Source organism: Loxodonta africana, chromosome 6 (assembly GCF_030014295.1).
Source record: "Loxodonta africana isolate mLoxAfr1 chromosome 6, mLoxAfr1.hap2, whole genome shotgun sequence".
NCBI lineage: Eukaryota > Metazoa > Chordata > Mammalia > Proboscidea > Elephantidae > Loxodonta > Loxodonta africana.
The window spans coordinates 4,539,500-4,561,698 of NC_087347.1; the positions used below are offsets into that span (position 1 = coordinate 4,539,500).

A 22,199-nucleotide genomic window follows, 5' to 3' on the forward strand; every position below is an offset into this window, starting at 1 on the left:
CACTCCCCACAATCCCAGTAGATCTCAGCCATACATCATCATGGAGGTTGCTGCTAGTCCCTGCCAGGGTCAGAAAATAGGGTGTCACATTGCTGGAGAAAGTGGCCGGACAGTCACGCTGAGCGAACCCATGACCTCGCCTACAGATAGGAAGAGGTATCTACTTGCCGTGACACCAACTAGGTCATTTCTGGCCTCCAGAACCTGTGAATCTCCCCTGCAGGCCTGTAGAAGGGCCGCCTGGCTCTGGGCAGAGGCTCCTGGCCCCAAATTCCCTGAAGCTACCAAAATGCAGGAGTCCCTGGATGGTGCAAATGATTAAGTGCTCGACTGCTAGCTGAAAGGCTGGCAGTTCAAACCCACCCAGAGGTGCCTTGGAAGAAAGGCCTGGCAGTCTGCTTCCCAAAGGTCCCAGCCATTGAAAACCCTATGGAGCACAGTTCTGCTCTGACACGCAAGGGTCAGAATGGACTCGACGGCAGCTAACAGCAATAACCAGGCCTCAGTGTCCCCGAGGAGTCAGGATTTAAGTGCCAGTTGTAATTGTCCCTATTTCAGATTTTCATCTTCTCCACCTGCTCTGTGAATAAGCACCGAGGACAGGCAGTCATACACCTGAGGCCGGAGCATTTTTGGGGTGGGCTGGTGTAGCCAGGCCCCTCGGGTTTTCACATGCCATCTGGACCGACGGTGTTTATTACAGCTGCTCACGTTGCATAATCATGTCTGCTTCTGTTCCCCTTTGAAGAGGCAGCCTCGAAGGTGCACGCGGCCCTGCTGGAGCCTGCCAAGGTGGACAGCCACACAGGTGTCAGCTCACACCTGACCTCGTTGGCACTGCCGGGCAAGGCGGAGAGCGTGGTGTCCCTCACCAGCCAGTGCAGCTACAGCAGCACCATCGTCCACGTTGGAGACAAGAAGCCGCAGCCCGAGCTAGGTACGCCAGTGGGTTGGTTCTTCGACGGTGTCGAGAGTAATCTGGTTTTAAAAAAATAAGTTCCTCTAAGTCAGTCATTAAGGGACAAGTATTGGATGACCTCGTTTACGTAAAATATCTAGAACGGACAAATGTATAGAAACCAAAGTTTATTAGTGGTTACCGGGGGAAGGGGGAGTCGGTGTTTAGGAGGCGTTGAATTTCTGTTTATGGCAATGGGAAATTTGGTAACAGATATTGGTGATGGTTACACAATGGTTGAACAACATAATGTAATTGGTGTCACTAAATTGTATACATGAAAAAGTTGAATAGGCAAATGTTGTGTTATATATATTTTTACCAAAAAAAAAAAAAAAGACTTACCTGGAAAAAAAAAAAGTTAATTTAAGCTCAGAAGAACCCCAACATAGCCCAACAGGTGGAGCCCGGAAACCCAGTTGCAGATAAGCCGGGGCTGTGAGTGGCACCCCGTCCTGATCACCTGCACTCTGACACCACCTGGTGGCAGCTGTCTGTTCCAGTGCAAATGTGGAAGGAGTGGGTGGTTGTCCTGGCACGGTCCAGCAGTGTGAAACTTGCCTCCAAAAATGGAGGGTGCTGAGAGACCAAAGAAAGAGGCAGGCAACTCCAGGGTGGCAGCAAAGGAGTGTTTTAGGGAGACTTACAGGTGAGACAAGTCCTAGACAGCCGCAGGACCAAAGCCAATCTGCACCACCAGCAGTGGGAGGGCAAAGGTATTATAGTGGTGGTGAACAATAGTGGCTACATGCCAGGGACTTACATAAGAATGCAAACTGTAGCAAACTGGCAGAACGCATAAGGGCCCACATTTGGCCTCACAAAGCCGGTTTCCCCGGTGGTCCACCCCTTGAGGCTGGCTCTTCCAATCTGGCACGTCCCCCATCTCGGGTGTACGTCCCCACCAAGAACAGATATAGAAGTGGGCCTTGCCAGGTACTCTATGTGTGCCCAGAGAGGGGAAGGCTTCCCTGATAAGGAGAAGGAGCCGGGAGAGAGAAGGCAACCCAATTCCCAGACTCGTTATCTGAGAATGTTCTGGGCCCAAGGCCTTTACTTAGCAGCCTGGATGGGGGCGTAGAGGCCATGAGGCAGACCATCCCCCAACAGCGGTGGTTCCGGGCCCACCCCGGCCTGCATGACTGAGCAGATTCAGGGAGCTGTGTTAGTTGGTGCTGCGAGAACACAGATCGGGGCCCTGCTGCCTTGCCACTTCCCTTGATGGGGTATGGTTTCCCTTACCGAGCCTTGCCCTCCTGTAAAACCCCCCACAATTCTCTTTAGCCCCCCATGCTTGATGGGGCCAAGATGGCATTCAGAAGCTGGTACAGGCTGTAACAAGAGTTGTAGCCAGCAGTGGTTATTGGTTATAGCTGGGTTTTCTTGTTCCGAATGCCTGAATTTGTTCTTTATCGCGAAGAGGGAAATGAGGAGGAGGAAAGTGCATACCTGAGGTTGAGCACCCACACCCCCTTTCTGGACGGCCTGGGGGGCCCCGCCCATGAAGACGCATCCCATCCACTTCAGGCTGTTGTGTCTTAAAAGCTGAGGACATCTTAGGAATATTTGCAGTGCAGAGCTTGAAACCCCGAGGTGCCCGGATTTCAGTTTGCTTAGAAGACTGAGCCGGCTGGGTAGCCAGGCTTCCCTGTCATTGCTTCTGGCCTTGTACTTGGTGGACTCCATCCCTCTGCCATGGCCACCGTGACGTCATTTTACATGTGCTCATGTGTGCACTCTGACAATGCTTGTTTGTTCTATCTTAGTAAAAGTGTGTGTAACCAAACATTTGCCAATTCGACAATTTTCACGTGTCATTCAGTGACAGTGTGTACGTCATATTGTGCTACCATCACCACTAACCTTGTCCAGATCATTCCTCTGACAGAAACTCAGTGCCTCCAAGCAAGGACTCCCCGTCCCCCCGCCTCCCACCCCCGGTAAGCGCTGATAAGCTTTGGTCTCCATCTACAGTAAAACCTGAGAAAACCAGAACCTGTGTAAGGTGGAAACCTGTCAGAGAAGGAAAACACAAATATTTCCCACTAATAGAGAGCAATAAAAAGTAAGACTGCGCCTCTCAAAAGCGGAAAACTTGTGAGATCCAGAAAAACAAGGCAGTCCAGTCAAGTTCCGGTTCTCACAGGTTTCACTGTATTTGCCTGTTTCATATAAGTAGGATTCTACAGTATTTGTCCTTTTTTATATAGTCTGGTTTTTTTTTTTTTTTAAGTAAAGGATGACATGCAGATCAGTGGGTCTTTGATCTTTGTTCTAGAAACGATTGAAGATGCTGCAAGTGGGGCTGAGTCCCTTGATGGCCCAGCTGGCCCCGCGCTGAGCTGCAGCCTAGGCCCTGAGAAGGAGCCCTTCAAGAAGCTGGGCCTCACCAAGGAGGTGCTGGCCGCCCACACACAGAAGGAAGAGCAGAGCTTCCTGCACAAGTTCAGGGAGACACAGAAGCTCCACACATTCCACTCCTGCTGTCGTCACTACTTACAGGAAAGGCCCAAGGGGCAGTCGAGCGAGCTAGGTAAGGGCGTTAACGTCTGGACTTAGCGCGGGTTTCTTCAAAACTTTATTCCGGATGGTACTGAGTCCAGCTCTGGTGTCAGGTTGTGAAATGTCCAGGTCCCTGGGTGGTGCAAATGGTTTGTGCTCAGCTGCTAACTGACAGGCTGGCTGTTCGAACCCACTCAGCAGCTCTGTGGGAGAGAGACCTGACGACCTTCGTAATGACTAGAGCCATATAAACCCTATGGGGCAGCTCGATTCTGTAACACAGGGGGTCTCCTAAGTCACAAATCAGCCACAAAAACAAAATCAAGGAAAACATGAAATGTCCCCAATATAGGAAACTTTCATCTGTAGGACAGCTGCCTGACTGCCACCGAGGCTGAGTCTGGTTCTGTAGAACTTTCTGGCTGTGAGACTTTCTCAAGGACGCGTCTCTTGTACTCAGGGAAGTGGAGCTATAAGCACTGGGGACAGTCGCAGGCCGGCCTCTCAAAACTGGCAGTGCCCCCATGGGACACAGGGCCAGGTGGCTGCAGGGCTGTAGTGTTGACCGTAAACCCCCCCTTGCCTGGGTGCCCCCCCCCCAGGCAGGGGACCGGACCCTCGAGAGCCAGGTCAGGCCTCACAGTGCTGATAGGACATTTGATGTTGGCTCCTGGAGAAGGAAGGGAGCCACCGGCTAACACTGAGAAGGGAACCACGCACATCTCCCCCAAAGGCGTGCCATCCTGCATGGCCATCTTGGGGGCCGGGCTGCAGACCCCAAAGTTGAGCAGAGCCTATGGGTACACTGAGCTACCTTTAGGCCAGGAGGCACCAGGCAGTCAAAGGTCACAGGACAAAGCAAAACAAACCAGCTTCTTCTCTCATTTTCTGGGCCCAGGCTCCAGAGTCTGGCTCCTGACCCCCAGCCTCTGCCCCAAGCCCCGCAGCTAGGCCCGGCTGGTCAGAGACGTTGCCTCCTCCCTGGGCCCCAGGCTACAGCACAGGATCAGAGCCAGTAAGCCCCAGAGACGCAGCCCTCAGGGACCCTACTCCTCCTGGGTCTGGACAGGTACTCCGAAGGAATGTCTGAGAAATGAGAGGGTGATGTCTTCTCACCTCTTTTCTTCTTCTCCCTCTCAGACTTGGGGCTGCTACCATCCACACAGGATGTCTATGGAATTTAGAAGAAGGTGCCCTCCCCGACCCCAGACAGACTCAGCCCAGCTTCTCCCCACTCTGCATTTTGTGCAGTGCACAGGCTATGCAGCTGTCCCTGGCTGCCCTGCCCACACCCCCACGTAGGTCCCAGGAGCCCAGTGCTTTAGCACTGGTGCCACCAGGGGGCAGCTTTCCCATTGGAAGAACACCAGACAGGGAGGCTGACTTGTCAGTGGGCCTGGGTTGGCCCATGACCTTCAGCTCATCACAGAGGCAGGAGGTCCCCTTGGCACAGCTGGGAGGAAGTGTTCCCCTCTAAAGAGCCCTGAGTTACCCTGTGTGCATGAGAAGAAAAACTGGGGGCTCCTAAACCCATCCATTGTCCAGAGAGGCCCACCCCAGTCATGGCACAGCCACCAAGATGAAAGCCTGTGCCCCTAGCCCTGGCCTGGCCCAGGGGAGCGTTGGAGATGGCCTACAAGTCCTGTCTCCTGGAGAAAGTGTGGTCTCTGCACGCTCGCCTTCCCTACAGTGTGGGGTTCCAAACACTTGGCACATGTTCCCTTTGGGTCCCTTAGTCTCCCCCTTGGGGTGCAGCCACAACTTTCATTTACAGAGAAAGCAGGAACCCTCTCTTTTTAAGGGGTGGTAGCCAAAGAGTGTGTGGAATTGAAAAGTAGGAAGGTTAGATAAGACATGCGGTTCTGTCTTTCGGATTTCACAAACCAATAATTGTCCCCCACGTCCTGGGGAACCGCATAGAGCCGCTTTATGTCGACAAATAAAGCCTTTTTAACACCACTTATCGACTCGACGGCACTGGGTTTTGTTTGAACGCCACTTAGGATCATTGTAATTTCACAAAAGAAGGGACGTCTTAATGCCAGCAGCAGAGAAAAGATGTGATCTCGCAGTGAAGGGCAAACCTGATCTTTCCTGCCTCACTGGGGACGGGTGGAGCCTCGGGGACCAGCAGCCCCGGCTGCTCTGTGGGACCAGGGGCAGTTGAGTGTGGAATTGCCTTCACGTTTCCACATGTCTCTGAGACAAGACATAGTGGGCGGGAACTGCATGATTAAAAAAACATTTAACTCTGGTTCTCTCATTCTTCCAGCTGCCCCTGGACTAAGGAATGCTTCCGGGATGCATTTGTCATGGAAAAAACCCGGGAAGAACAGAAAGCTCAAGTCCAAGCGGGCCAAGCTGCGTGACTCGTCTGGGAGCACAGCGTCAGGAGGGCCAGCACCCACCCGCGCCCCGCTCACAGGCCTCAACGCCACAGCGTGGTCGCCATCCGACACATCCCAGTCCAGCTGCCCTGCCGTGCCCTTCCCCGCCCCTGTGCCAACCTACCCACTGCCTGTGTTTCCCACGCCAGGGCCGGTGGCGGCGGCACCCACGGCCCCCCAGGCTGGCTTCGTGGTGCCCACGGGTGCCCAGCCAGACTTTGCGGTTGAGCCCCCGCCATTCACAGCCCCCCTGGCTCCAGTCATGGCATTCGTGCTGCCCAGCTACCCCTTCCCCGCCGTGGGCCCGAGCCTTCCCCAGCCGTTCTTCCCCAGCCAGACTAACTTTCCAGGCCACCCCGAGATGATCCCTGTCTCAGAGCCTGTGTTCCCTAGTCGGACCCCGTTCCCCACACAGCCGTGCGTCTGTCCCCCGGCAGAGCGTGGGCAGCCGGCATCACGAGCGGCCACCCCAGCCACCCCGTCGTCAACCACTGGGCCCGTGGGCCGGGCATCCCCGCCACTCTTCCAGTCCCGAGGCAGCTCACCCCTGCAGCTCAACCTGCTGCAGCTGGAGGAGGCCCCTGAGGGCGGCGCTTCAGCAGTGGGGACCACAGGGACCATGGCTGTGGGGCCCGACACCAAGCCAGCCACGTCCCGGGACCACCCGCCAAAGGCTCAGCCCACCGTAAGCATTCCCTGATGCGGACCCCTCAGAGCAGGCAGCAGCACAGCGTGGCACCTCGACCATGCCCTCATCTCACACAGGGCCAGCGTCTATGCACTCAGAGCCTCTCTAGCCCTGTTAGCTTCTGACGTGAACGCATGTGCCAGAGTAAGCATCTTCCAGGGAAGTAGCTCTATAGGAGCAAACGCTCTGGGGCTTTTTGTTGTCTGTGGCTCAGAAGGAGGGCCTGTGCCTGCCTCTTCCAGCTCCTGGTGGCTCCTGGCGACCCTTGGCTAGTGGATGCATCACTCCAATCTCTGCCCCCGTTTTCACATGGCCATCTTCCCTCTGCCTGTCTCTGTACCTCTTCTTTCTTAAGGACAGGAGTGCTGTAGGGTTAGGACACACCCTACACCGGGACGGGGCCCTGGTGGCGTGGTGGTTAAGAGATCAGCTGCTGACCAGAAGGCCTGCAGTTGGAATTCACCACCCGCTCCTTGGAAACCCTACATGGCAGTTCTACTCTGTCCTATAGGGTCACTATGAGTCTGAGTCAGTCACCTTGATGGCAGCGGGCTTTTTTCTAAGGGTTTCCATCTCAGCATGACCTCATGTTAACCTTCAAAGGCCCTGTTTCCAAGCAGACTCACATTTACAGGCACAGGGGTTAGGACTTCAGCATACATTTTGGGGGAACACAGTTCAACCTGTACCATCCCCCATAAGCAGCGGTGTCTTCTTTCCGTTCTAAAGCTCAACGAGCCCTCAGAGGCCCAGCAGAGTGATGCCCTCTCCACATCCAGCGACCTGCTTGATCTCCTGCTGAACGAGGACCTCTGCTCGGCCACGGGCTCAGCCCTGTCGGGAAGTGGGGCCTCGGCCACCTCGGATTCTCTGGGCTCCAGGTCTCTGGGCTGCACCGTGTCCAGGAGTGGGACAGGTATGTGGGCACCTTCACTGAAGGGTGCTGGGAGAGTAGGTGTGTTCTAGGCTGTGTCATCTTCAAGGGTGGTTGGAAACGTCTCTCGTGATGTGACTGGGGGTCCTCAGCTTCCCCACACCCTGGAGGACATCAGTGCTCAGGGCAAACCCTCAGGTGTGCGCAGATGAGGTGCAGACAGGTGTCGGGCCGATGCTTCCACCAAGCATCCCCAAGCCCACCATGGCCTTTCCACCGTGGCAGGTACCCGCTCTGCCCAGGGCTCTCCCTGGCCCAGCTGCAGGTCCTGATCAGTGAGAATGTCCTACCTTACTGCCTGGCATCTGTTGTCAGCGTAAGTACAGGCCTCACACCCCTCCAGCCCCTCGTGGGACCCCCACGGGCTCCCGAGAAATCTCGGCTAACCTGCAATGTCAGTCACCTCCACGTAGGCACCCCCTGCCTGAGGCTCTCAGGGGACGGTCCCGAGGCCAGCGGGACCATGGTCAGCGTGTTTGTCTCTCACGGCTGTGTAACAAAGTACTCCAATATGGGTGGCTTAGAACCACAGACATTTATTATCTCAGTTCTGGAGGCTGGGAGTCTGAATTCAGAGTGTGATCGGGGCCAGGCTCTCTTTGAAGGCTCCAAGGGAGGATCCGTTCTTGTCTCTCCCGCTGTCTGGTGGCCCCACGTGTTCCTTGGTGTGCAGGGCAGCGTAACTCCCTCATCTCATGGCCGTCCTCCCTGTCTGTCTCTCTGGTCTCTTCTCCTCCTTTATAAGAACACCACTCGTGTTGGGTTCGGGCCCACCCTGCTCTACCATGGCCTCACGTTAACCGTTAACATCAGCAAAGACCCAATTTCCAAACAAGGTTGTGTTCACCGGGACCAGGGGTTAGGGCTTCAGTGTACCTTTCTGGGGGGACGCCAGCCCATTCACTCAGCGCCTGGGTGATGTAAACCGTTAACACACTTGGCTGCTACCTGAAAGGTTAGAGGTTTGCGTTTACCCAGACATGACTCAGAAGAAAGCCCTGGAGATCTACCTCTGAAAAATCAACCACTGAAAATCTCACGGAGCCACGTTCTCCTCTGACACGCATGGGGCTGGACACAGGGCGTAACAGGAGCCCTGGCAGCGTGCTGGCTAAAGTGCTCGGCTGCCAGCCGAAAGGCCGGCAGTTCCGACTTACCAGCCTCTCCGTGGGAGAAAGAGGTGGCAGTCTGCTTTCGTGAAGATTACAGCCGGGGAAACCCTATGGGGCAGCTCTACTCTGTCCTGTAGGGTCACTACTAGTCAGAGTCGACTCAATGACAAGGGATTTTGGGGCACAAAGATGAAGTTTTCTAAGAGCTGGCCCCCACTTGGACTTGCTTGACCTGCTCCGACGCTCTATGTCCTCCTCCCTGCCCAGTGGAGAGTTGCCTCCGTGGTATACCAGCTGAAATCCTGTTTTAAAATCACCCAGAAAACTCAAGAATTAGTAAGAGAAGGGAAAAACTCGCCAGCGCAGGCCCTCGTTACCTAACAAAACCCTTCCGCTCTCTCTGGAGTCGTAACTGCTTTTCCTAAGCTCATTATGCAGGGTTTGATTCTGTATTAAGAGTGTTGACCCGGAACATTCTGTTTTTAAAGGCAGTAGTGACACAAGTCACACCAGCAAATATTTTGGAAGCGTTGACTCTTCGGAGAATAATCACAAAGCAAGAGTGAGCGCCGACGTGGGCGAGAACGAGCATCTCATTAAGTACGTCCTCCAGGACCCCATCTGGCTGCTGATGGCCGACGCCGACAACAGCATCATGATGACGTACCAGCTGCCTGCCCGGTAACCCCCCCGTCTTCCCCTACAATGCAGGAAGGGTGGAGTTAAGGGTGTCCCACAAACAGCCCATCAGGCGGGTTGGACATCCTCTGGAAGCTGTCTCCTGGTTTCCTTGGGAGCAGCAGATGGAGAAGCAGAGTCCCCCTCTGGACATGCTTGTCCCGTGAGCACAGCCGTGTGGGCAGTGCAAACAGTTGCGCTGTTAGAGGGACGTTCACAGGTCTACGCCAGGTGCTAGCGCTCCAGGCTCACAAAGCATTATGCAAACGTTGTCTCCTGTGCCCTGTTGCCCAGTGGCCTATGGGGTAATGGGGTGGGAGAGGAGTTTTTAGGGCCGAGGTGGTGACCAGCCCGGTGCCATCCTGGGTCTGTACTCTGACAGCACATCAGGCTGTTTTGACAGAGAAGGCGTGGTCCTGCCCCTGTAGACTGCCCCTCAGTAGGGGAAGCTGGGGGAAAGGAAGAAGAATTAACCCCCGAGACTGCAAAAAGCCAGGCATCCTGGCCAGAGGAGATGGAGGGCACCTCAGCGTGGCTGCCATCTGCTTGACCATCAGCCCGGTGGCCAGGAAGAATCTCCCAGATTAACAATGCCTGTGCCAAACCAGAGGTCCCTGGAAGGGGCAAACGGTTTGGGTTTGGCTGCTAACCAAAAGGTTGCGGTTCCAATCCACGTAGCAGCTCCATGGAAGAAGGCCTGGTGGTCTGCTTCCATAAAGATTATAGCCAAGAAAGCCCTACGCGGCCCCATCCTACCCTGTAACGCGTGGGGTCGCTATGAGTCATAATCCATCCAACGGCAACGGGTTTGATTTGGGGCTGAATCAGGGAGTCCCTGGGTGGTGTAAACAGTTAACGTGCTTGGCTGCAAACTGACAGGTTGGAGGTTTGAGCCCACCCAGAGGTGTCTCAGAAGAAAGACTTGGCAATCTACTGCCAAAAAGTCGGCCACTGAGAACCCTCCGGAACACAGTTCTGCTGACTGACACGCGTCACGTGGGGTCGCCATGAGTCAGGGGTGACTCAGCGGCAACTGGCTGATGCTGAACCAAGCCGGTGGGGTGCCGGGCACCTCTGATTCCTGGCTCACAGGCTTAATTTAAGGTAAAATTTACACCATGACCCCGAGGACCATTCTAATGGAAAAGCTACAGAGATCTTACTGGGGATATCAGTTACCCTACATAGCGTAATTTATCTTCAACGAAAAAGAAATTGCATTGAATAAAATCATCTAAAATTACATTATCAGTATCAAAAGAGTGGGTAGAAAATAAATATATTTGTTAACAAACCAAAAAACAGCAAAAAAAACCCGAAATTATTCTGAAACTTACCTATCTACCTGTAAATATTTTGTAAAGAAATCTCGACGAGGTCCTGAAGGAGGACAGAGAGAAGCTGAGGGTTCTGCAGAAATTCCAGCCCCAGTTCACAGAAGCCCAGAAGCTGGAACTTCGTGAGGTCCACCCCTGGGTACAGGTGGGCGGCCTGCCCGCAGCCATGGATGTGGAGGTAAGTGCCCCCAAATCGTCCTCAAAGCTTAGCGACTAAAAACAATAAACGCTTCATCTCACACAGTGTTTTCAGGTCTGGGATTTGAGGGCAGCTTAGCTGGGTGGTTCTGGATCAGGGTCTCTCCTGAGGTTGATGTTGGTTATTGGCCGGGACTTCTGTCATCTAAAGGCTTGGAGGATCTGCTTCCAGGGTGCCTCGGTCACATGCCTGTCACGGCAGTGCTGGCAGTTGGCAGGAGGCCTCAGCTCTGCTGGGTGGGCCTCTCCAGAGGGCTGCTTGGGCGTCTCCCAACATGGCTGCAGCTTCCCCCCCGCCCCCCGCCACCCGAGCAAGTGACCCAAGAGAACAGGGCTTTTTATGACCTGTCCCAGAAGCCACACCCTGTCCCCTCCACCACACTCTCCTACGTCCCACCCACATGTAAGGGAAGAGCAGTAGGCTCCCCCCTTTTGAGGGAGGATATCAAAGAACTTGTGGAAATATTTAAAAACCACCATAGTTCCCTTCTCTGTGGCCTTTTCTGAAGGTCTCACTTAAAATTACCAATACCCTCTGCGCCACTCCCCACACGCCCTGTCCCACTTTCGCACTTTGTTTTCAGCCTGGTGCTGATCATCCTTGAATGTACTGTGTGACTTCTTGTTCTGTTTACTCCCTCCTCCCCCACGAGGGTGTCAGTTCCCTGGGGCTGGGGTTTTGTCTGTCTTGTTCACTGCTGGATCCCCAGCCACTTAGAACCATGCTGCATGCTTGACAGATAGCCGGGAATGCATAAACAAGGCAGATGCATTACTGTTGTCCCGTTTTACAGATTAGGAAACTGAGGTTTAGAGCAGGTAGTAAATTACTCCAGGTCCCAGCAGCAGAAAGGGGTGGAGCTGGGAATGGAGCCTGATCCTGCTGGTTTATAGCACACCCTTAGTATGCAAAGCTGCCACCCCAGAAGGGCCCTGACCGCCTGGCCTTGGGGGGACTCAGGGTGCTGACCTTTGAGAGCCAGCAGTGGCTGCCCTGGTGGCAGCCGACCCAGGAGCCCCTCCCATGAGGCTTCCCAGCTCCAGGCCTCTCTGCCAGCGGCTTCCCTCCTAACCCTGGTCACTCATGGCCTTCCTTGGGTTGAACTACTTTTATGTAATGAAGGTCTCATTTCTGTTACCAATTTCCCGTTTTCTTTTAAGGACTGTGTTTACTGTGAAAACAAGGGGAAAGGCAACTTTTGTGCACCGTATGAGGAAGATATTCCTGCTCTGGGACTCAGCAAAGCCACAGACACCAAAGAGGAAGAAAGTGGACCCCCCTGAGTCAGGAGAATGGAGAGCAGACGTAGCGCCTCCTCCAGGCCCCCGTGATGGACGTTAGAAGAGCCAGGAGGAGAGATACACACGTTTGTTTCTCACGAAATGAACATAAGTGCTTATGTGGCTTTTTTGTTTTAGAAAAACAAGCATCGTTTATCTGCAAGGGCGATTTAAAACGCTGTGGAGGTAGGAGGGATTGGGAAGAAATACATTTTCATATCTAAAATACAAACACAAAGCTTGAGGAGCCGGGGGAGAGACTTTAGTGGTCATTTCACTTGAAGAGACTCTGAAACGCCTCTTTGTGAGCATCTAGGGAGTTGCCTCAGCTTTCGCAGCCTTTCACTGCACCCTGCGTCCACTGACCTCCAGTGGCTTGTCCAGGTGTCACACCACGTGCAGCCACCGGTCAGGATGCCACATGTGACTCGGCCTTCCGGAGCTTTCCGGGGTGTGTTTGGACTGGGGTCTGTCAGCATCAGGGAAATGCTCAGATCAAATTCTGCCCTCCCTCCAGAGCTGCGTTGTATCTAAATCATCATTTCGTCAGCTACCAAATGGAGATAGCGGCCTCTCCCTTTTCTTCCACATGTTCGGCATCAAGTGACGGGAAGCATCGTCTGGCGAACCAGCAGCTTTGGTGTCAGGCACTGCGGTGGTGAACATTTTGGCCTGGTGTGGCTTTTGTTGATAGAGCGCAAAGTTGAAATGCTGTCTCTGGGAAGAGAGGCCTGCTGGTTTGTGCGACCAGCTCCATCAGATAAGGCACGCCCAGACCCCCTAGGTAGCTCTGCATCATCTGAGCGTCCATGTCAGCCCGCAGAGCCCATGTGTGGTCAGTCACCTCTTTAGGGTGACTGCTCTGTGCAAACCAGGCGCACCAGTAAGGTAATTAAGTACTGGGTGGCCACCTTGGGCCATTGGTGTTTGTCTGCCTCATGGACGTGGCCCTGCCAGAGCGAAGCCCACCACTTGTCCCAGCAGAGTGCCTCATGAGCCAGTGCCTCACAGCTTCTGATTGCACCGTGTTTTCAGGGTGCACTGAGCTCTCCCCATCACACCCCACAGCTGGTTACGGGGCCCTCACCGTTTCACAAGCTCAGCCTTGCCGGGCACAGAGGCAGGCCTATGTGGCTGATGTCCACCAGCACCACGGTCCCTTGCCAGGCTGTTCTGACACTTGGGGAGACTGAGGCCAGTGCCCCAATTTGCTTTCTTTCTCCCCCCCCCCCAAAACCTCATTTTGCATCATATAAAAGATTGTTGGTAAAAATGGAATAGCAGCCCCTGGTGGCAACGAGACGTTATCAGTGGCTTGAAAGGAAGCAGGACTGTCCTGGTTCTTTCATGGAAAAGATGCTAGGAAAGCAGGTGGAGTCTCCTTCTAAGCAACTGGGTTTTCATAGTCAAACCATTTTATGCCTAAATTTCAACCCCATTTTTCGTAAACTCGGACACAAGAGCACTTGTTTTTTTAATTTACAAAGTAACGTCATCTCCGATACCTGAGATATGGTAGCAGCGTGTGCACTTCTGTGGAAATTAGACGCTACGAACCCTTTCCCGCCTCTAAAATCAGGTGGTCACGATTACGTTACCTAAACGCAAAACTGCCAGAATGTTCTCCCTCTACTCTCAAGAATGTTTGCCCGCAGCACTATTTCTCTAATTTATATTTGTTGATTGTTCAACTGCGTAGCTCCCGCGCACGCGCTCTGACGTTGGCTTCGTAGAAGCATTTTGTGAAATTGTTTACAGGCGCTGAACACCGAGGCGTCTGGTTCCTTTAGTGTGTGCACTTAACCCGGGCGTTATACAGACTTTTTCTCAATTTTAAACTGAGCCTTCTTTTTAATAGATTTCTAAAGAGAGACATAAACGCGCTGTCAGAGCTTCAGTGACGGCTTGTCGAGCTAGGAGGGGCAGGTGGTTTGTTCCTGTGCAGACCGAGCTTTCTGCCCCCAGTGCAGTATATGTGTTGGACTGCTTGTGTCTTTTTATGACTTTTTGGCCTTTTAGAATATTGGTGAATAAAGCAAGTATATTTTTATTTTTAATTGTATGTATTTTTTTAATGTTGTTTGTTGCCGTCAAGTCGGTTCCGACTCACAGGGACCCCATGTGGGCAGAGTAGAACTACTGCATAGGGTTTTCAAGGCTGTGAACGTTTGGAAGCAGATTGCCGGGACTTTCTTCCGAAGCACCTCAGGGTGGGTTTCAACCGCCAACCTTTCAGCTGGTAGTCGAGCCTTGACTGTTTGTGCCATCCAAGTAGCATAGAGGAAAACCTGAATAGAGATCAAGAATGGTCTCTATTGAAAAAGAGAACTCTAGAAAAATTCTGTATCCTGAGGTCGTCTACCACAAAGGCCCCCTCATCTCTCACCCAGTTTTGTACTGTTTGCTTCTTGCTGGTCCCCCTGTTCTCTGTGTGTGCCATCTTAACAACGCAGCCAGAGTGAGCTTTATAAAATGCAAGTCCAATCCTGTAATCACGGCAGTCTGTGGTCTTTTCACTTGCAAATGGAGGGGTGTGGTGTCCTGGGTCAGCCCCTAGAGCTCCCCTCCACTCTGCTGTGAGCCCAGGCACCAACGCTGTTCCCTTCGTGTCCTGTTGCGCTTTCAGCTGTCTGGGCTGGATGCCTGAGTGCGGGCCATGGGGCTGAAGGCTGCCGCCGGCCTTGAAAAGTACCCCGTGCTCCATCGGGGCAGATGCTGGCAGTGCAGCAAGATCCTGCCCACCCCCCCTTCTTTCCACACAGCGATGATGCAGGGGCATGGGGGGCCTGGCCCGAGCAGCAGAGGCCTGCTCCCTCTCCCTCACTTCACAAACCAGGACCCTGGGGTCTGAGCACCGAGGTGCACAGACCCTGGACCTGTGCCAGCCTCCCAGAAGCATCCCTGCAAGGTGGTGGAGGCCTGACCATCTAAATCCAACTGCTGAGTGGACTAAAAGGCAAATTCCTCTGAGCTGGAGGTCTCTGCAAACTGGCTCTAAATGGCCAGATGTGGCTGTTTATCTCTTGGGGGACTCTTTTAATTGCATTTTTATTTACCATATAACCCCAGCAGTACCTCCACCCTCCTTTATTCTAAACCAAAAGGAGCTGCTCAGAGCCTCCCGGGCAGATTGCCCACAAGGATCTGGGACACCTGCCGGCTGGCCGCTACCTTTGTTCCCCTGGGATTTATGGCCTGCCACCCCTGCTGCTAACTGGTCCCCTTCTGGCCACCCCAGCCCTGCCCAGCCTCTGCTGTCCTCTGTACTAGATCTGTGGGATCAAAGAACCTAAATGCTCAGGAAGTCTGTGCTGGAGCAACCTTTGAAGGCAGGCTCCTTCCAAGGGACAAATGGCAGGAAGTGGGTCTGCTAGGGGAGGCCTGTCCAGGAGGGGTAGAAGGTCTGGTGGCCCTGAGATGATGGGTAGCCAGCCTTTGGGGAGGGAAAGGCAAAAGACAGCTGGCCAGTGGGAAATGAAGCTGACCGTGCACCTTCCAGTCCAGGCCGCAAACAAGGATTTGGCTGACTAGAACCCCTGCATCATCTCCATGCTTCCTTCCTCTTGGTCACACTGAGGCATCCCCCAGTGCTTAAATTCCTTCTTCCCTCAACTCCAGGCTTCTTTCCCCAAACCTACACTTTGTAAGATAAAGCTCTTGAGGCCCCTTCCCTCCCTTCAGCCTCCCCGCTTTCCCAAATCCTGTCCCCTGTCCTTTTGTTTTTTCAAGGTCAACTTTATGTCTTGCTCCATAATCACAATTAAGCCTCCTTTGCCTTCTCTGTGCCCAGCCATTGAGTCTGTAGATTAATTTTAAATTGCTGAAACCCTATGAGCAGTGTTCCTTGGGACTGTGAAAGAGCTGCCGTGCCACACCACGGAGTGTGCCAAGATTATATTTCCTTTCTTGTGCGGCTTTCTGTTTTTCCTGGAGTTCATAATTGCTTTTCATTTTTTGTTTGTACCGTTTGCCTTCATCACGTCCTCATCCTCTGTCCCCCATCCAGTCAGGTGTTCTGTTGGTCTTCTCACAGAGGCTTCCCCTAGGGCCCTAATCACCCTGTTCCAGGATGAACTTCACCTTTCATGGGGAGCTTCTACAACACCTGCTCGGCCTTGTTCACTTGGGTAATGGGAGGGATATGAATTGGTTAACAAACAGGAGTGCAAAAAATATCACTGTGTTTATGTCTCCATATTTTTCTCTAAGTGGTAGAAACTGAATCTCAGTCACCTGTGGGCCTCCTTCAGTGGGAGGATGTCTAAGTCCTGGGGAAGGAGGCTAAAGCCACAGCCAGCTAAGGGTCCACCACTGCAGCCCCCACTCTGTCAACCCCACTAATGGGAATGGGGGATCACTTGGGTTTCTGAGCAGCCAGTGCAGGGTGGGAGGAAGAGATCTGGGCTCTTGGGCTTGTGGGGGAGACCGAGCACAATGGGGTGAGTGAGATAAGGGGGTAAATTCATGCAGGGTAAGCCTCAGGAGCAACCAAGAAGCAGAGCAGGGACAGGTGAGAGTCCAGCAGAAAGGGCTCCCAGATGGTTATAGAAGGTATGGAACCTTCAAACCTCTGGTCAAGCTCGGTGTGCCTGAAGCCTGTAGAAGCCCCTCTACCCAAGCCTGAGGTGGAAGGGCCACAGGAAGGGCGGTATTACCCAATAAGCAAGGTACACATGAGTGTACTTGTGCCTACTTACTAATCCGTAGTGCACAATTTCACCCATTTTTCACCTCATTAAGGATGTGGTGAAACCATGTGAAATTCTGTACTAAGGATTAGAAAGTAAACAAACCGCTGCATACCTTGCTTACTGGTTCATCACCCCTGAGTCAGTCTTCGGGAGGGCTACCAGACCCAAGGGGGGTCGGTATCTGGTCCCACCATTCCTGCCCTTTACTATTACCCTTTTCCACAGCCTTCCAGCTGCTCTTCTGGCGCCCTCTCTCCATCCCTACCCATCCAGAGCTTCCAGGGCTAGGCTCTGTGCTGGGAGCACAGGGGGACGGGGAAGGGGGCCTTAGGTCACACTGTGCCCTTGACCAGGGATGCTCACAGCCTGGCAGGCACAGTCCAGAACCTGACAATTCCAGCCCCGAGTGGGTAGTTCGGACCGGGTGAGAGACCCGTGCTGGTGCTGGGACGACGGCGGCCCCCTCCCACAGGGGTGGCCAAGAGGGATGTGGAGACCCAAACTGTTAGGAGATGCCCATCGAAGGGGGTCGAGGCCTGTTGGAGGCGGGAGGCGCGGTGCGTGCAGAGGCCTGGTGGCGAGAAGGGTACTGACGCCCCGACTCCGCAGCAAGGCCCGAGGGCGCGGGGCGGCCGGGGTACCAGGGCGCTGCCCGAGGCGCGGCCCCGCGTCGACGCCCCCAGCCGGGCAGGGCCGGGCGGCAGATGGGCGGCCGAGGCGAGGGTTGGGCGTCTGGCGGACACAAACGCTCCCGCTGCCGCCCGCGTGGGACAAAGCCGGCCCGGGACAAAGGCGCGGCCAACACCTGTCGCTCTTGGCGCGGCCAGCGCTTTTCTCCGCCGAGGCGGCTGCAGCTGCCAACTGTCACGGGCATCAAGTTACCGCGGGGCCAGACGGCGGCCCCCAGGGCCGGGCGGGAGGGAGCTTGCGGGGGGGGTGGGGGGGACAAGGGGCCGAGGAGGCGGGGGGCGGGGAGGAGGGGACCCAGGGGGTGGAGAGAACCGAAGGGGGCGGGGAGCCGAGGGGCGCCGGCTGCCAAGGGGAGCAGGGCTCGGGGGATCCGGGGAGCGGGGGACCCAGGGGGCTGGAGCCGGGGAAGGCGCACCGGGAGGAGATCCCCGAGTCCGCGGAAAACTGAGGGTGCGCAAGGCCGCCCCACCCTCGCTGCCCATCGCCCTGCACCCCCGGGCTCCGCAGCCACCCAAGTCTGGACCTGAAGCCCCTCCAGGTCCTGAGACCGCAGGCTTGACTGTGGCTCCGACCCCGGGACCTCGGCCCCTGGGACCCCAGCCCAGAGCGCTCCTCTGGGAAAGAGCGATCGAAAAGAGTGGACGAATGAATGAATGCGCGAATAAATGAATGACCCACGAACGACTGCGCCCCTGCTCACACGCACGGCAGAGGGAGGGGGAGACCCGTGAACCCCGGGTTCGGCTCCCCGGTCGCAGCTCCCCCGGTGCCCACCTGGGGAGGGTCGCGCGGAGGCCTGGTGGGGAGCCCGCAACCACGCCCCGCCCGCGGCCACGCCCCGCCAGCTGCCGGCCTCCAGTGCGGCGGGGCCGGACAAAGCGCGCCCCTGCCATTGGTCGGGGAGCCCTCGCGGTCGGCGGCTCCGGACCGGCGCAGCCAATCGGCGCATTGACATGCAAATCAGACCCCATAAAAAGGGCGGGGCTGCCGCGCCGAAAGGCCGGCGGGCGGTGGGCGGCGGCCGCGGAGCCGCAGGCTGGGGGCGCCCGGCTGGGGCTGCGGGCGTTGGCCGCGCTCCGAGGCGGGCTGGCCATGGCTCCGTGCCTGGGGCCCTGCCGGGACCGCGCGGGCCGGGAGGATGAGGATGGCTGGGAGGCGCCGGGGGACCGCAAGGTGCCGGCCGGGGCCGGGGGCGGGAGGGCCGCAGGGCCGGGGCCGGGGCCGGGGCCGGGGCCGGGGCCGGGGGTGGGAGGGCTGCGGGGCCGGGGCCGGGGCCGGGGCCGGGGCCGGGGCCGGGGCCGGGGCCGGGCTCAAGCCGCCGCTCCCGCAGGCCCGCAAACCCCTGGTGGAGAAGAAGCGGCGCGCGCGCATCAACGAGAGCCTGCAGGAGCTGCGGCTGCTGCTGGCGGGTGCCGAGGTGAGGCCGGGGGCGGCGGCGGCGGCGGGACGGGCGGGCTGGGCGCGGGCCGAGCCGGCCTCACCGCCTCCCGCCGGCCCCGGCAGGTGCAGGCCAAGCTGGAGAACGCCGAGGTGCTGGAGCTGACTGTGCGGCGCGTGCAGGGCGCGCTGCGGGGCCGGGCGCGCGGTGAGTGACGGCGGGGCGCACGGGCGGGAGCTCGGGCCGCGGGCGCCTGTCCCCCAGGCGCGGGGCGCATCTGTCCCGCCCGCCCTGGCCCCGACTCCGCGGCGGCGAGGGACCCCCGGGGTGAGCCCCTGCCCGCGCTCACGGGGGTGCGGCTCTCTACCTCCCCCTCCCACCCCATGCGCAGAGCGCGAGCAGCTGCAGGCGGAGGCGAGTGAGCGCTTCGCCGCCGGCTACATCCAGTGCATGCACGAGGTGCACACGTTCGTGTCCGCGTGCCAGGCCATTGACGCCACCGTCGCCGCTGAGCTGCTCAACCACCTGCTGGAGTCCATGCCGCTGCGCGAGGGCGGCAGCTTCAGGGATCTGCTGGGAGACGCGCTGGCCGGGCCACCTGGAGCCCCTGGGCTGAGCGGCCGGCCGGCGGGAGGGGCCTCGGGGTCCCTGCTGCCCAGCCCCCCGGGCTCTGGGGAGGACCTGTGCTCTGACCTGGAGGAGGCTCCCGAGGCTGAACTGAGCCGGGTGCTTGCGGAGGGGCCAGACTTGGTGTCCGCGGCTCTGGGCAGCCTGACTGCAGCCCGCATAGCCCACAGCGTCTGGAGGCCTTGGTGAACACCACCACTTGGAGCTTTCTAGGGTCTGCAAGGCCTTCCCATGTCTATTCCGTCCTCTCCCTGGGATCAGGATGAGGTGGGGCAGCGAGCCCTGAATGCCTCCAGGTCAGCCTTCCCACTTCTCCCAGCAGGGCAACCCCATGCCCAGCCTGGCCAGGCCCCTGGCCCTGTTTCTTGAGAAAGACCACAGCTTGGGGCAGGTGGAGGGAGGGAGCTACAGGCAGGACAAAGACTTGTAGAGCTCCCAGGGCTCTCAGCTTCACCTGTCCCATCCACTGGTCAGGCACTGTGGGGGCCTGGGGGCAGAGGTGACCACTAGGTGGTGCAGGGCACAAGTGTCATGGGCAGAGGGGACCGGCATGTGCCGGCAGCCCTGGCTTGTGCCGAAGCTTGAACTTGCCCTTCAAGGAGGAGGTGGAGGAGACTGAATGTCTTGCCCTTTTTTTTTTTTTTTTTTTTTTTACTTCTTTAGCACACTTGAGTTTATTAGGTTGCCACCAAAACGTTCCAGTTTTATTAAATAAAGGATTTTGGTGAGGTAGTTACCTTTCCGAAGTTTTCCTCAATGGTGTGGCATCATTAATGTGTCAGATGTGCAAATGCCAAACGAAGAGTGTGATTTCCTGTGTCTAACATGGGCAATTGTCCTTCTAAAACTTCCCACCCTTTATCAGTAAAGTGCGTGGTGTAGTGGCAGTGGGGACAGTGGGCAGTTCCAGAAGGGCTTTCCAGGTCCTCAGGCCTACTCCCCCCTGGAATCGTGGGAGCCCTGGAGGCGACTGACTCCATGGATGCAGGTTTTGTCCCCAGACTAACTAAACATAGGGCTGTCCCTGTGGCATTCTCTTGGTCATGAGCTTCCGGGAATCAAAAACACTAAGGCCTAATTGCTAGTCATTTGGTTTGAGTGTCTTTCAAAGACCTGTGTTAGGATCCACGGGCGTGTTGGGTTGTCACATTTCTCAAATGAATACGGAGCTTACCCCTGGGAGGAGACTCACCCAGTTCATTGCTCGGAGTGTAAGTACCATGGCCCACCAGGCAGGGTGGACTTGAGGTTCAGCTGGGCCCAGGAGGTCAGAAACCTCAGGAAAGGAGGAGGCAGGCTGGGCACCTGTGTGGGACCTGCAATAGCACCTCGTCAGCTAGCAGCAGTTCTTTGCCTTTTCCAGCTTCTAGAGGCCACCCACATCCCTTGACTGCTGGCCTCTTTCCTCCATCTTCAAAGCCAGCAACCTTGTATCTATCAGACCCTTCATCCATTGACACATCTCCTGGCTCTCCTTTTCTGCATTCTTTCCATTCTTAAGGACCCTTGTGATTACACTGGGCCCACCCAGATAATCCAGGACAAACTGCCCATCTTAAGGTCCTCATCACATCTGCAAAGCCTCCTTTGTCATGTATGGGCACACATTCACAGGTTCTGAGGTTAGGACAGGATGTGGACATCTTTGGGGCCATCATTCAGCCCTTCTCACAGCCCAGTGTGGGGCCAGCCTCCGCGAGGGCACTGAGAGCTGTTCTCTCATCTGGCCAGTGACCTCTCTCCACTGCATCCTGGATCTCCCTTTCCTTCAAGATCATTCTCACCTGCCTACAAACAAGCTACCTCTCCCATCTGAACCCCAGGTGCCCTGTTAGCCTCATTTCTGTGCTCCAAAGCAAAATTCCATGAGAGCATCGTCGACACTCCCTGGCCCCACTCCTGGCCTCTCCTCCCCTTTCCCAACCCTCTCCACTCTGGCTGTTCTTCCCGCTCCTCCACAGAAATGGCTATCATCAAGATCGCCAATGGTGCTGGTGGTTCCAAATGTAACTGTCACAATTCTAGTCTCAACTCAGGCAACTGCACAGGTTAGCATTTCTGATGGACTACCACTCCCACCATCTTGAAACACTCTTCTCTGAACCTCAAGAACCCCACACCCCCAGTGGTCTTCCTACCTCACTGGCCACCCTCCGTGTCCTTTACTAGGTGCTCCTCTCTCTTGACCTCCAGATGAAGGTATGTCCCAGGCTCTATCTCCAGCCCTTTCCTGTTACTCCCCCACCCCAATGACCCCCATGAGGTCCCATGGCTTATTCCATCTGTTTGCCCTGGGTTCACAGTCCATCTCTGGCCTGTCCTCACCCTCATATCCTCCTGTCTGCTCAGTGTCTCCTTTTAGACGTCAGCTGGGCATTACCAACTCAACACAGCCAACACACAACTGTCCACTCCCCAAACACTGTCCCTCCCCAGCCTCCCACTTCCTGGCCTCCCATTATTAGCTAGCTTCCATCTTTCTTTACCCACCATCTACTTCCAAGCAAGTCCATGAGCTCTATTTCTAAATTCTATCTTACTTGTCCTCACCTTTGCATCGACCTAGTCCAAGACGTTGTTACTTTTAACCTGGACTTCTGCAGCAGGCCTCCAAGTAGCCTCCCTGCTTCCACACTTGTGCTGGGACAGCCGCCCAGGCTCCACGGGCATCAGGGCGATCACTTCCCTCCCGGTCCCAACTTAGACCTGCTTAGAGGGGTGTCCGCTCCTTCCAGGCT

At 55.9% G+C, this 22,199-nt stretch overlaps 2 protein-coding genes across 8 annotated transcripts in view; both read left to right on the forward strand.

Moving 5' to 3' along the window:
* Nucleotides 1-14,690, forward strand: part of PER2 (period circadian regulator 2) — a 47,785-nt gene extending 33,095 nt beyond the window's left edge. For 4 of the 7 annotated variants that reach the window (XM_064286448.1, XM_064286447.1, XM_064286449.1 and 1 more), the window contains exons 17-23: nucleotides 749-937; nucleotides 3,237-3,491; nucleotides 5,733-6,532; nucleotides 7,265-7,451; nucleotides 9,070-9,262; nucleotides 10,624-10,774; nucleotides 11,956-14,637. In XM_064286448.1, coding sequence (XP_064142518.1) covers nucleotides 749-937; nucleotides 3,237-3,491; nucleotides 5,733-6,532; nucleotides 7,265-7,451; nucleotides 9,070-9,262; nucleotides 10,624-10,774; nucleotides 11,956-12,078 — 1,898 coding nt within the window. In that variant the 3' untranslated portion in view covers nucleotides 12,079-14,637. Of the gene's footprint in view, nucleotides 1-748; nucleotides 938-3,236; nucleotides 3,492-5,732; nucleotides 6,533-7,264; nucleotides 7,452-9,069; nucleotides 9,263-10,623; nucleotides 10,775-11,955 lie in introns of all 7 variants that reach the window. The other 3 variants (XM_023557717.2, XM_064286451.1, XM_064286452.1) reach the window with 3 other exon arrangements.
* A 3,858-nt stretch (nucleotides 14,691-18,548) lies between these two features.
* HES6 (hes family bHLH transcription factor 6) lies at nucleotides 18,549-20,084 on the forward strand. Its single transcript, XM_064286453.1, has 4 exons — nucleotides 18,549-18,629; nucleotides 18,787-18,873; nucleotides 18,966-19,041; nucleotides 19,226-20,084. Exons 1-4 carry the CDS (start codon nucleotides 18,549-18,551, stop codon nucleotides 19,648-19,650), a joined length of 669 nt encoding a protein of 222 aa, XP_064142523.1. The 3' UTR covers nucleotides 19,651-20,084.
* Nucleotides 20,085-22,199: the final 2,115 nt, after the last annotated feature.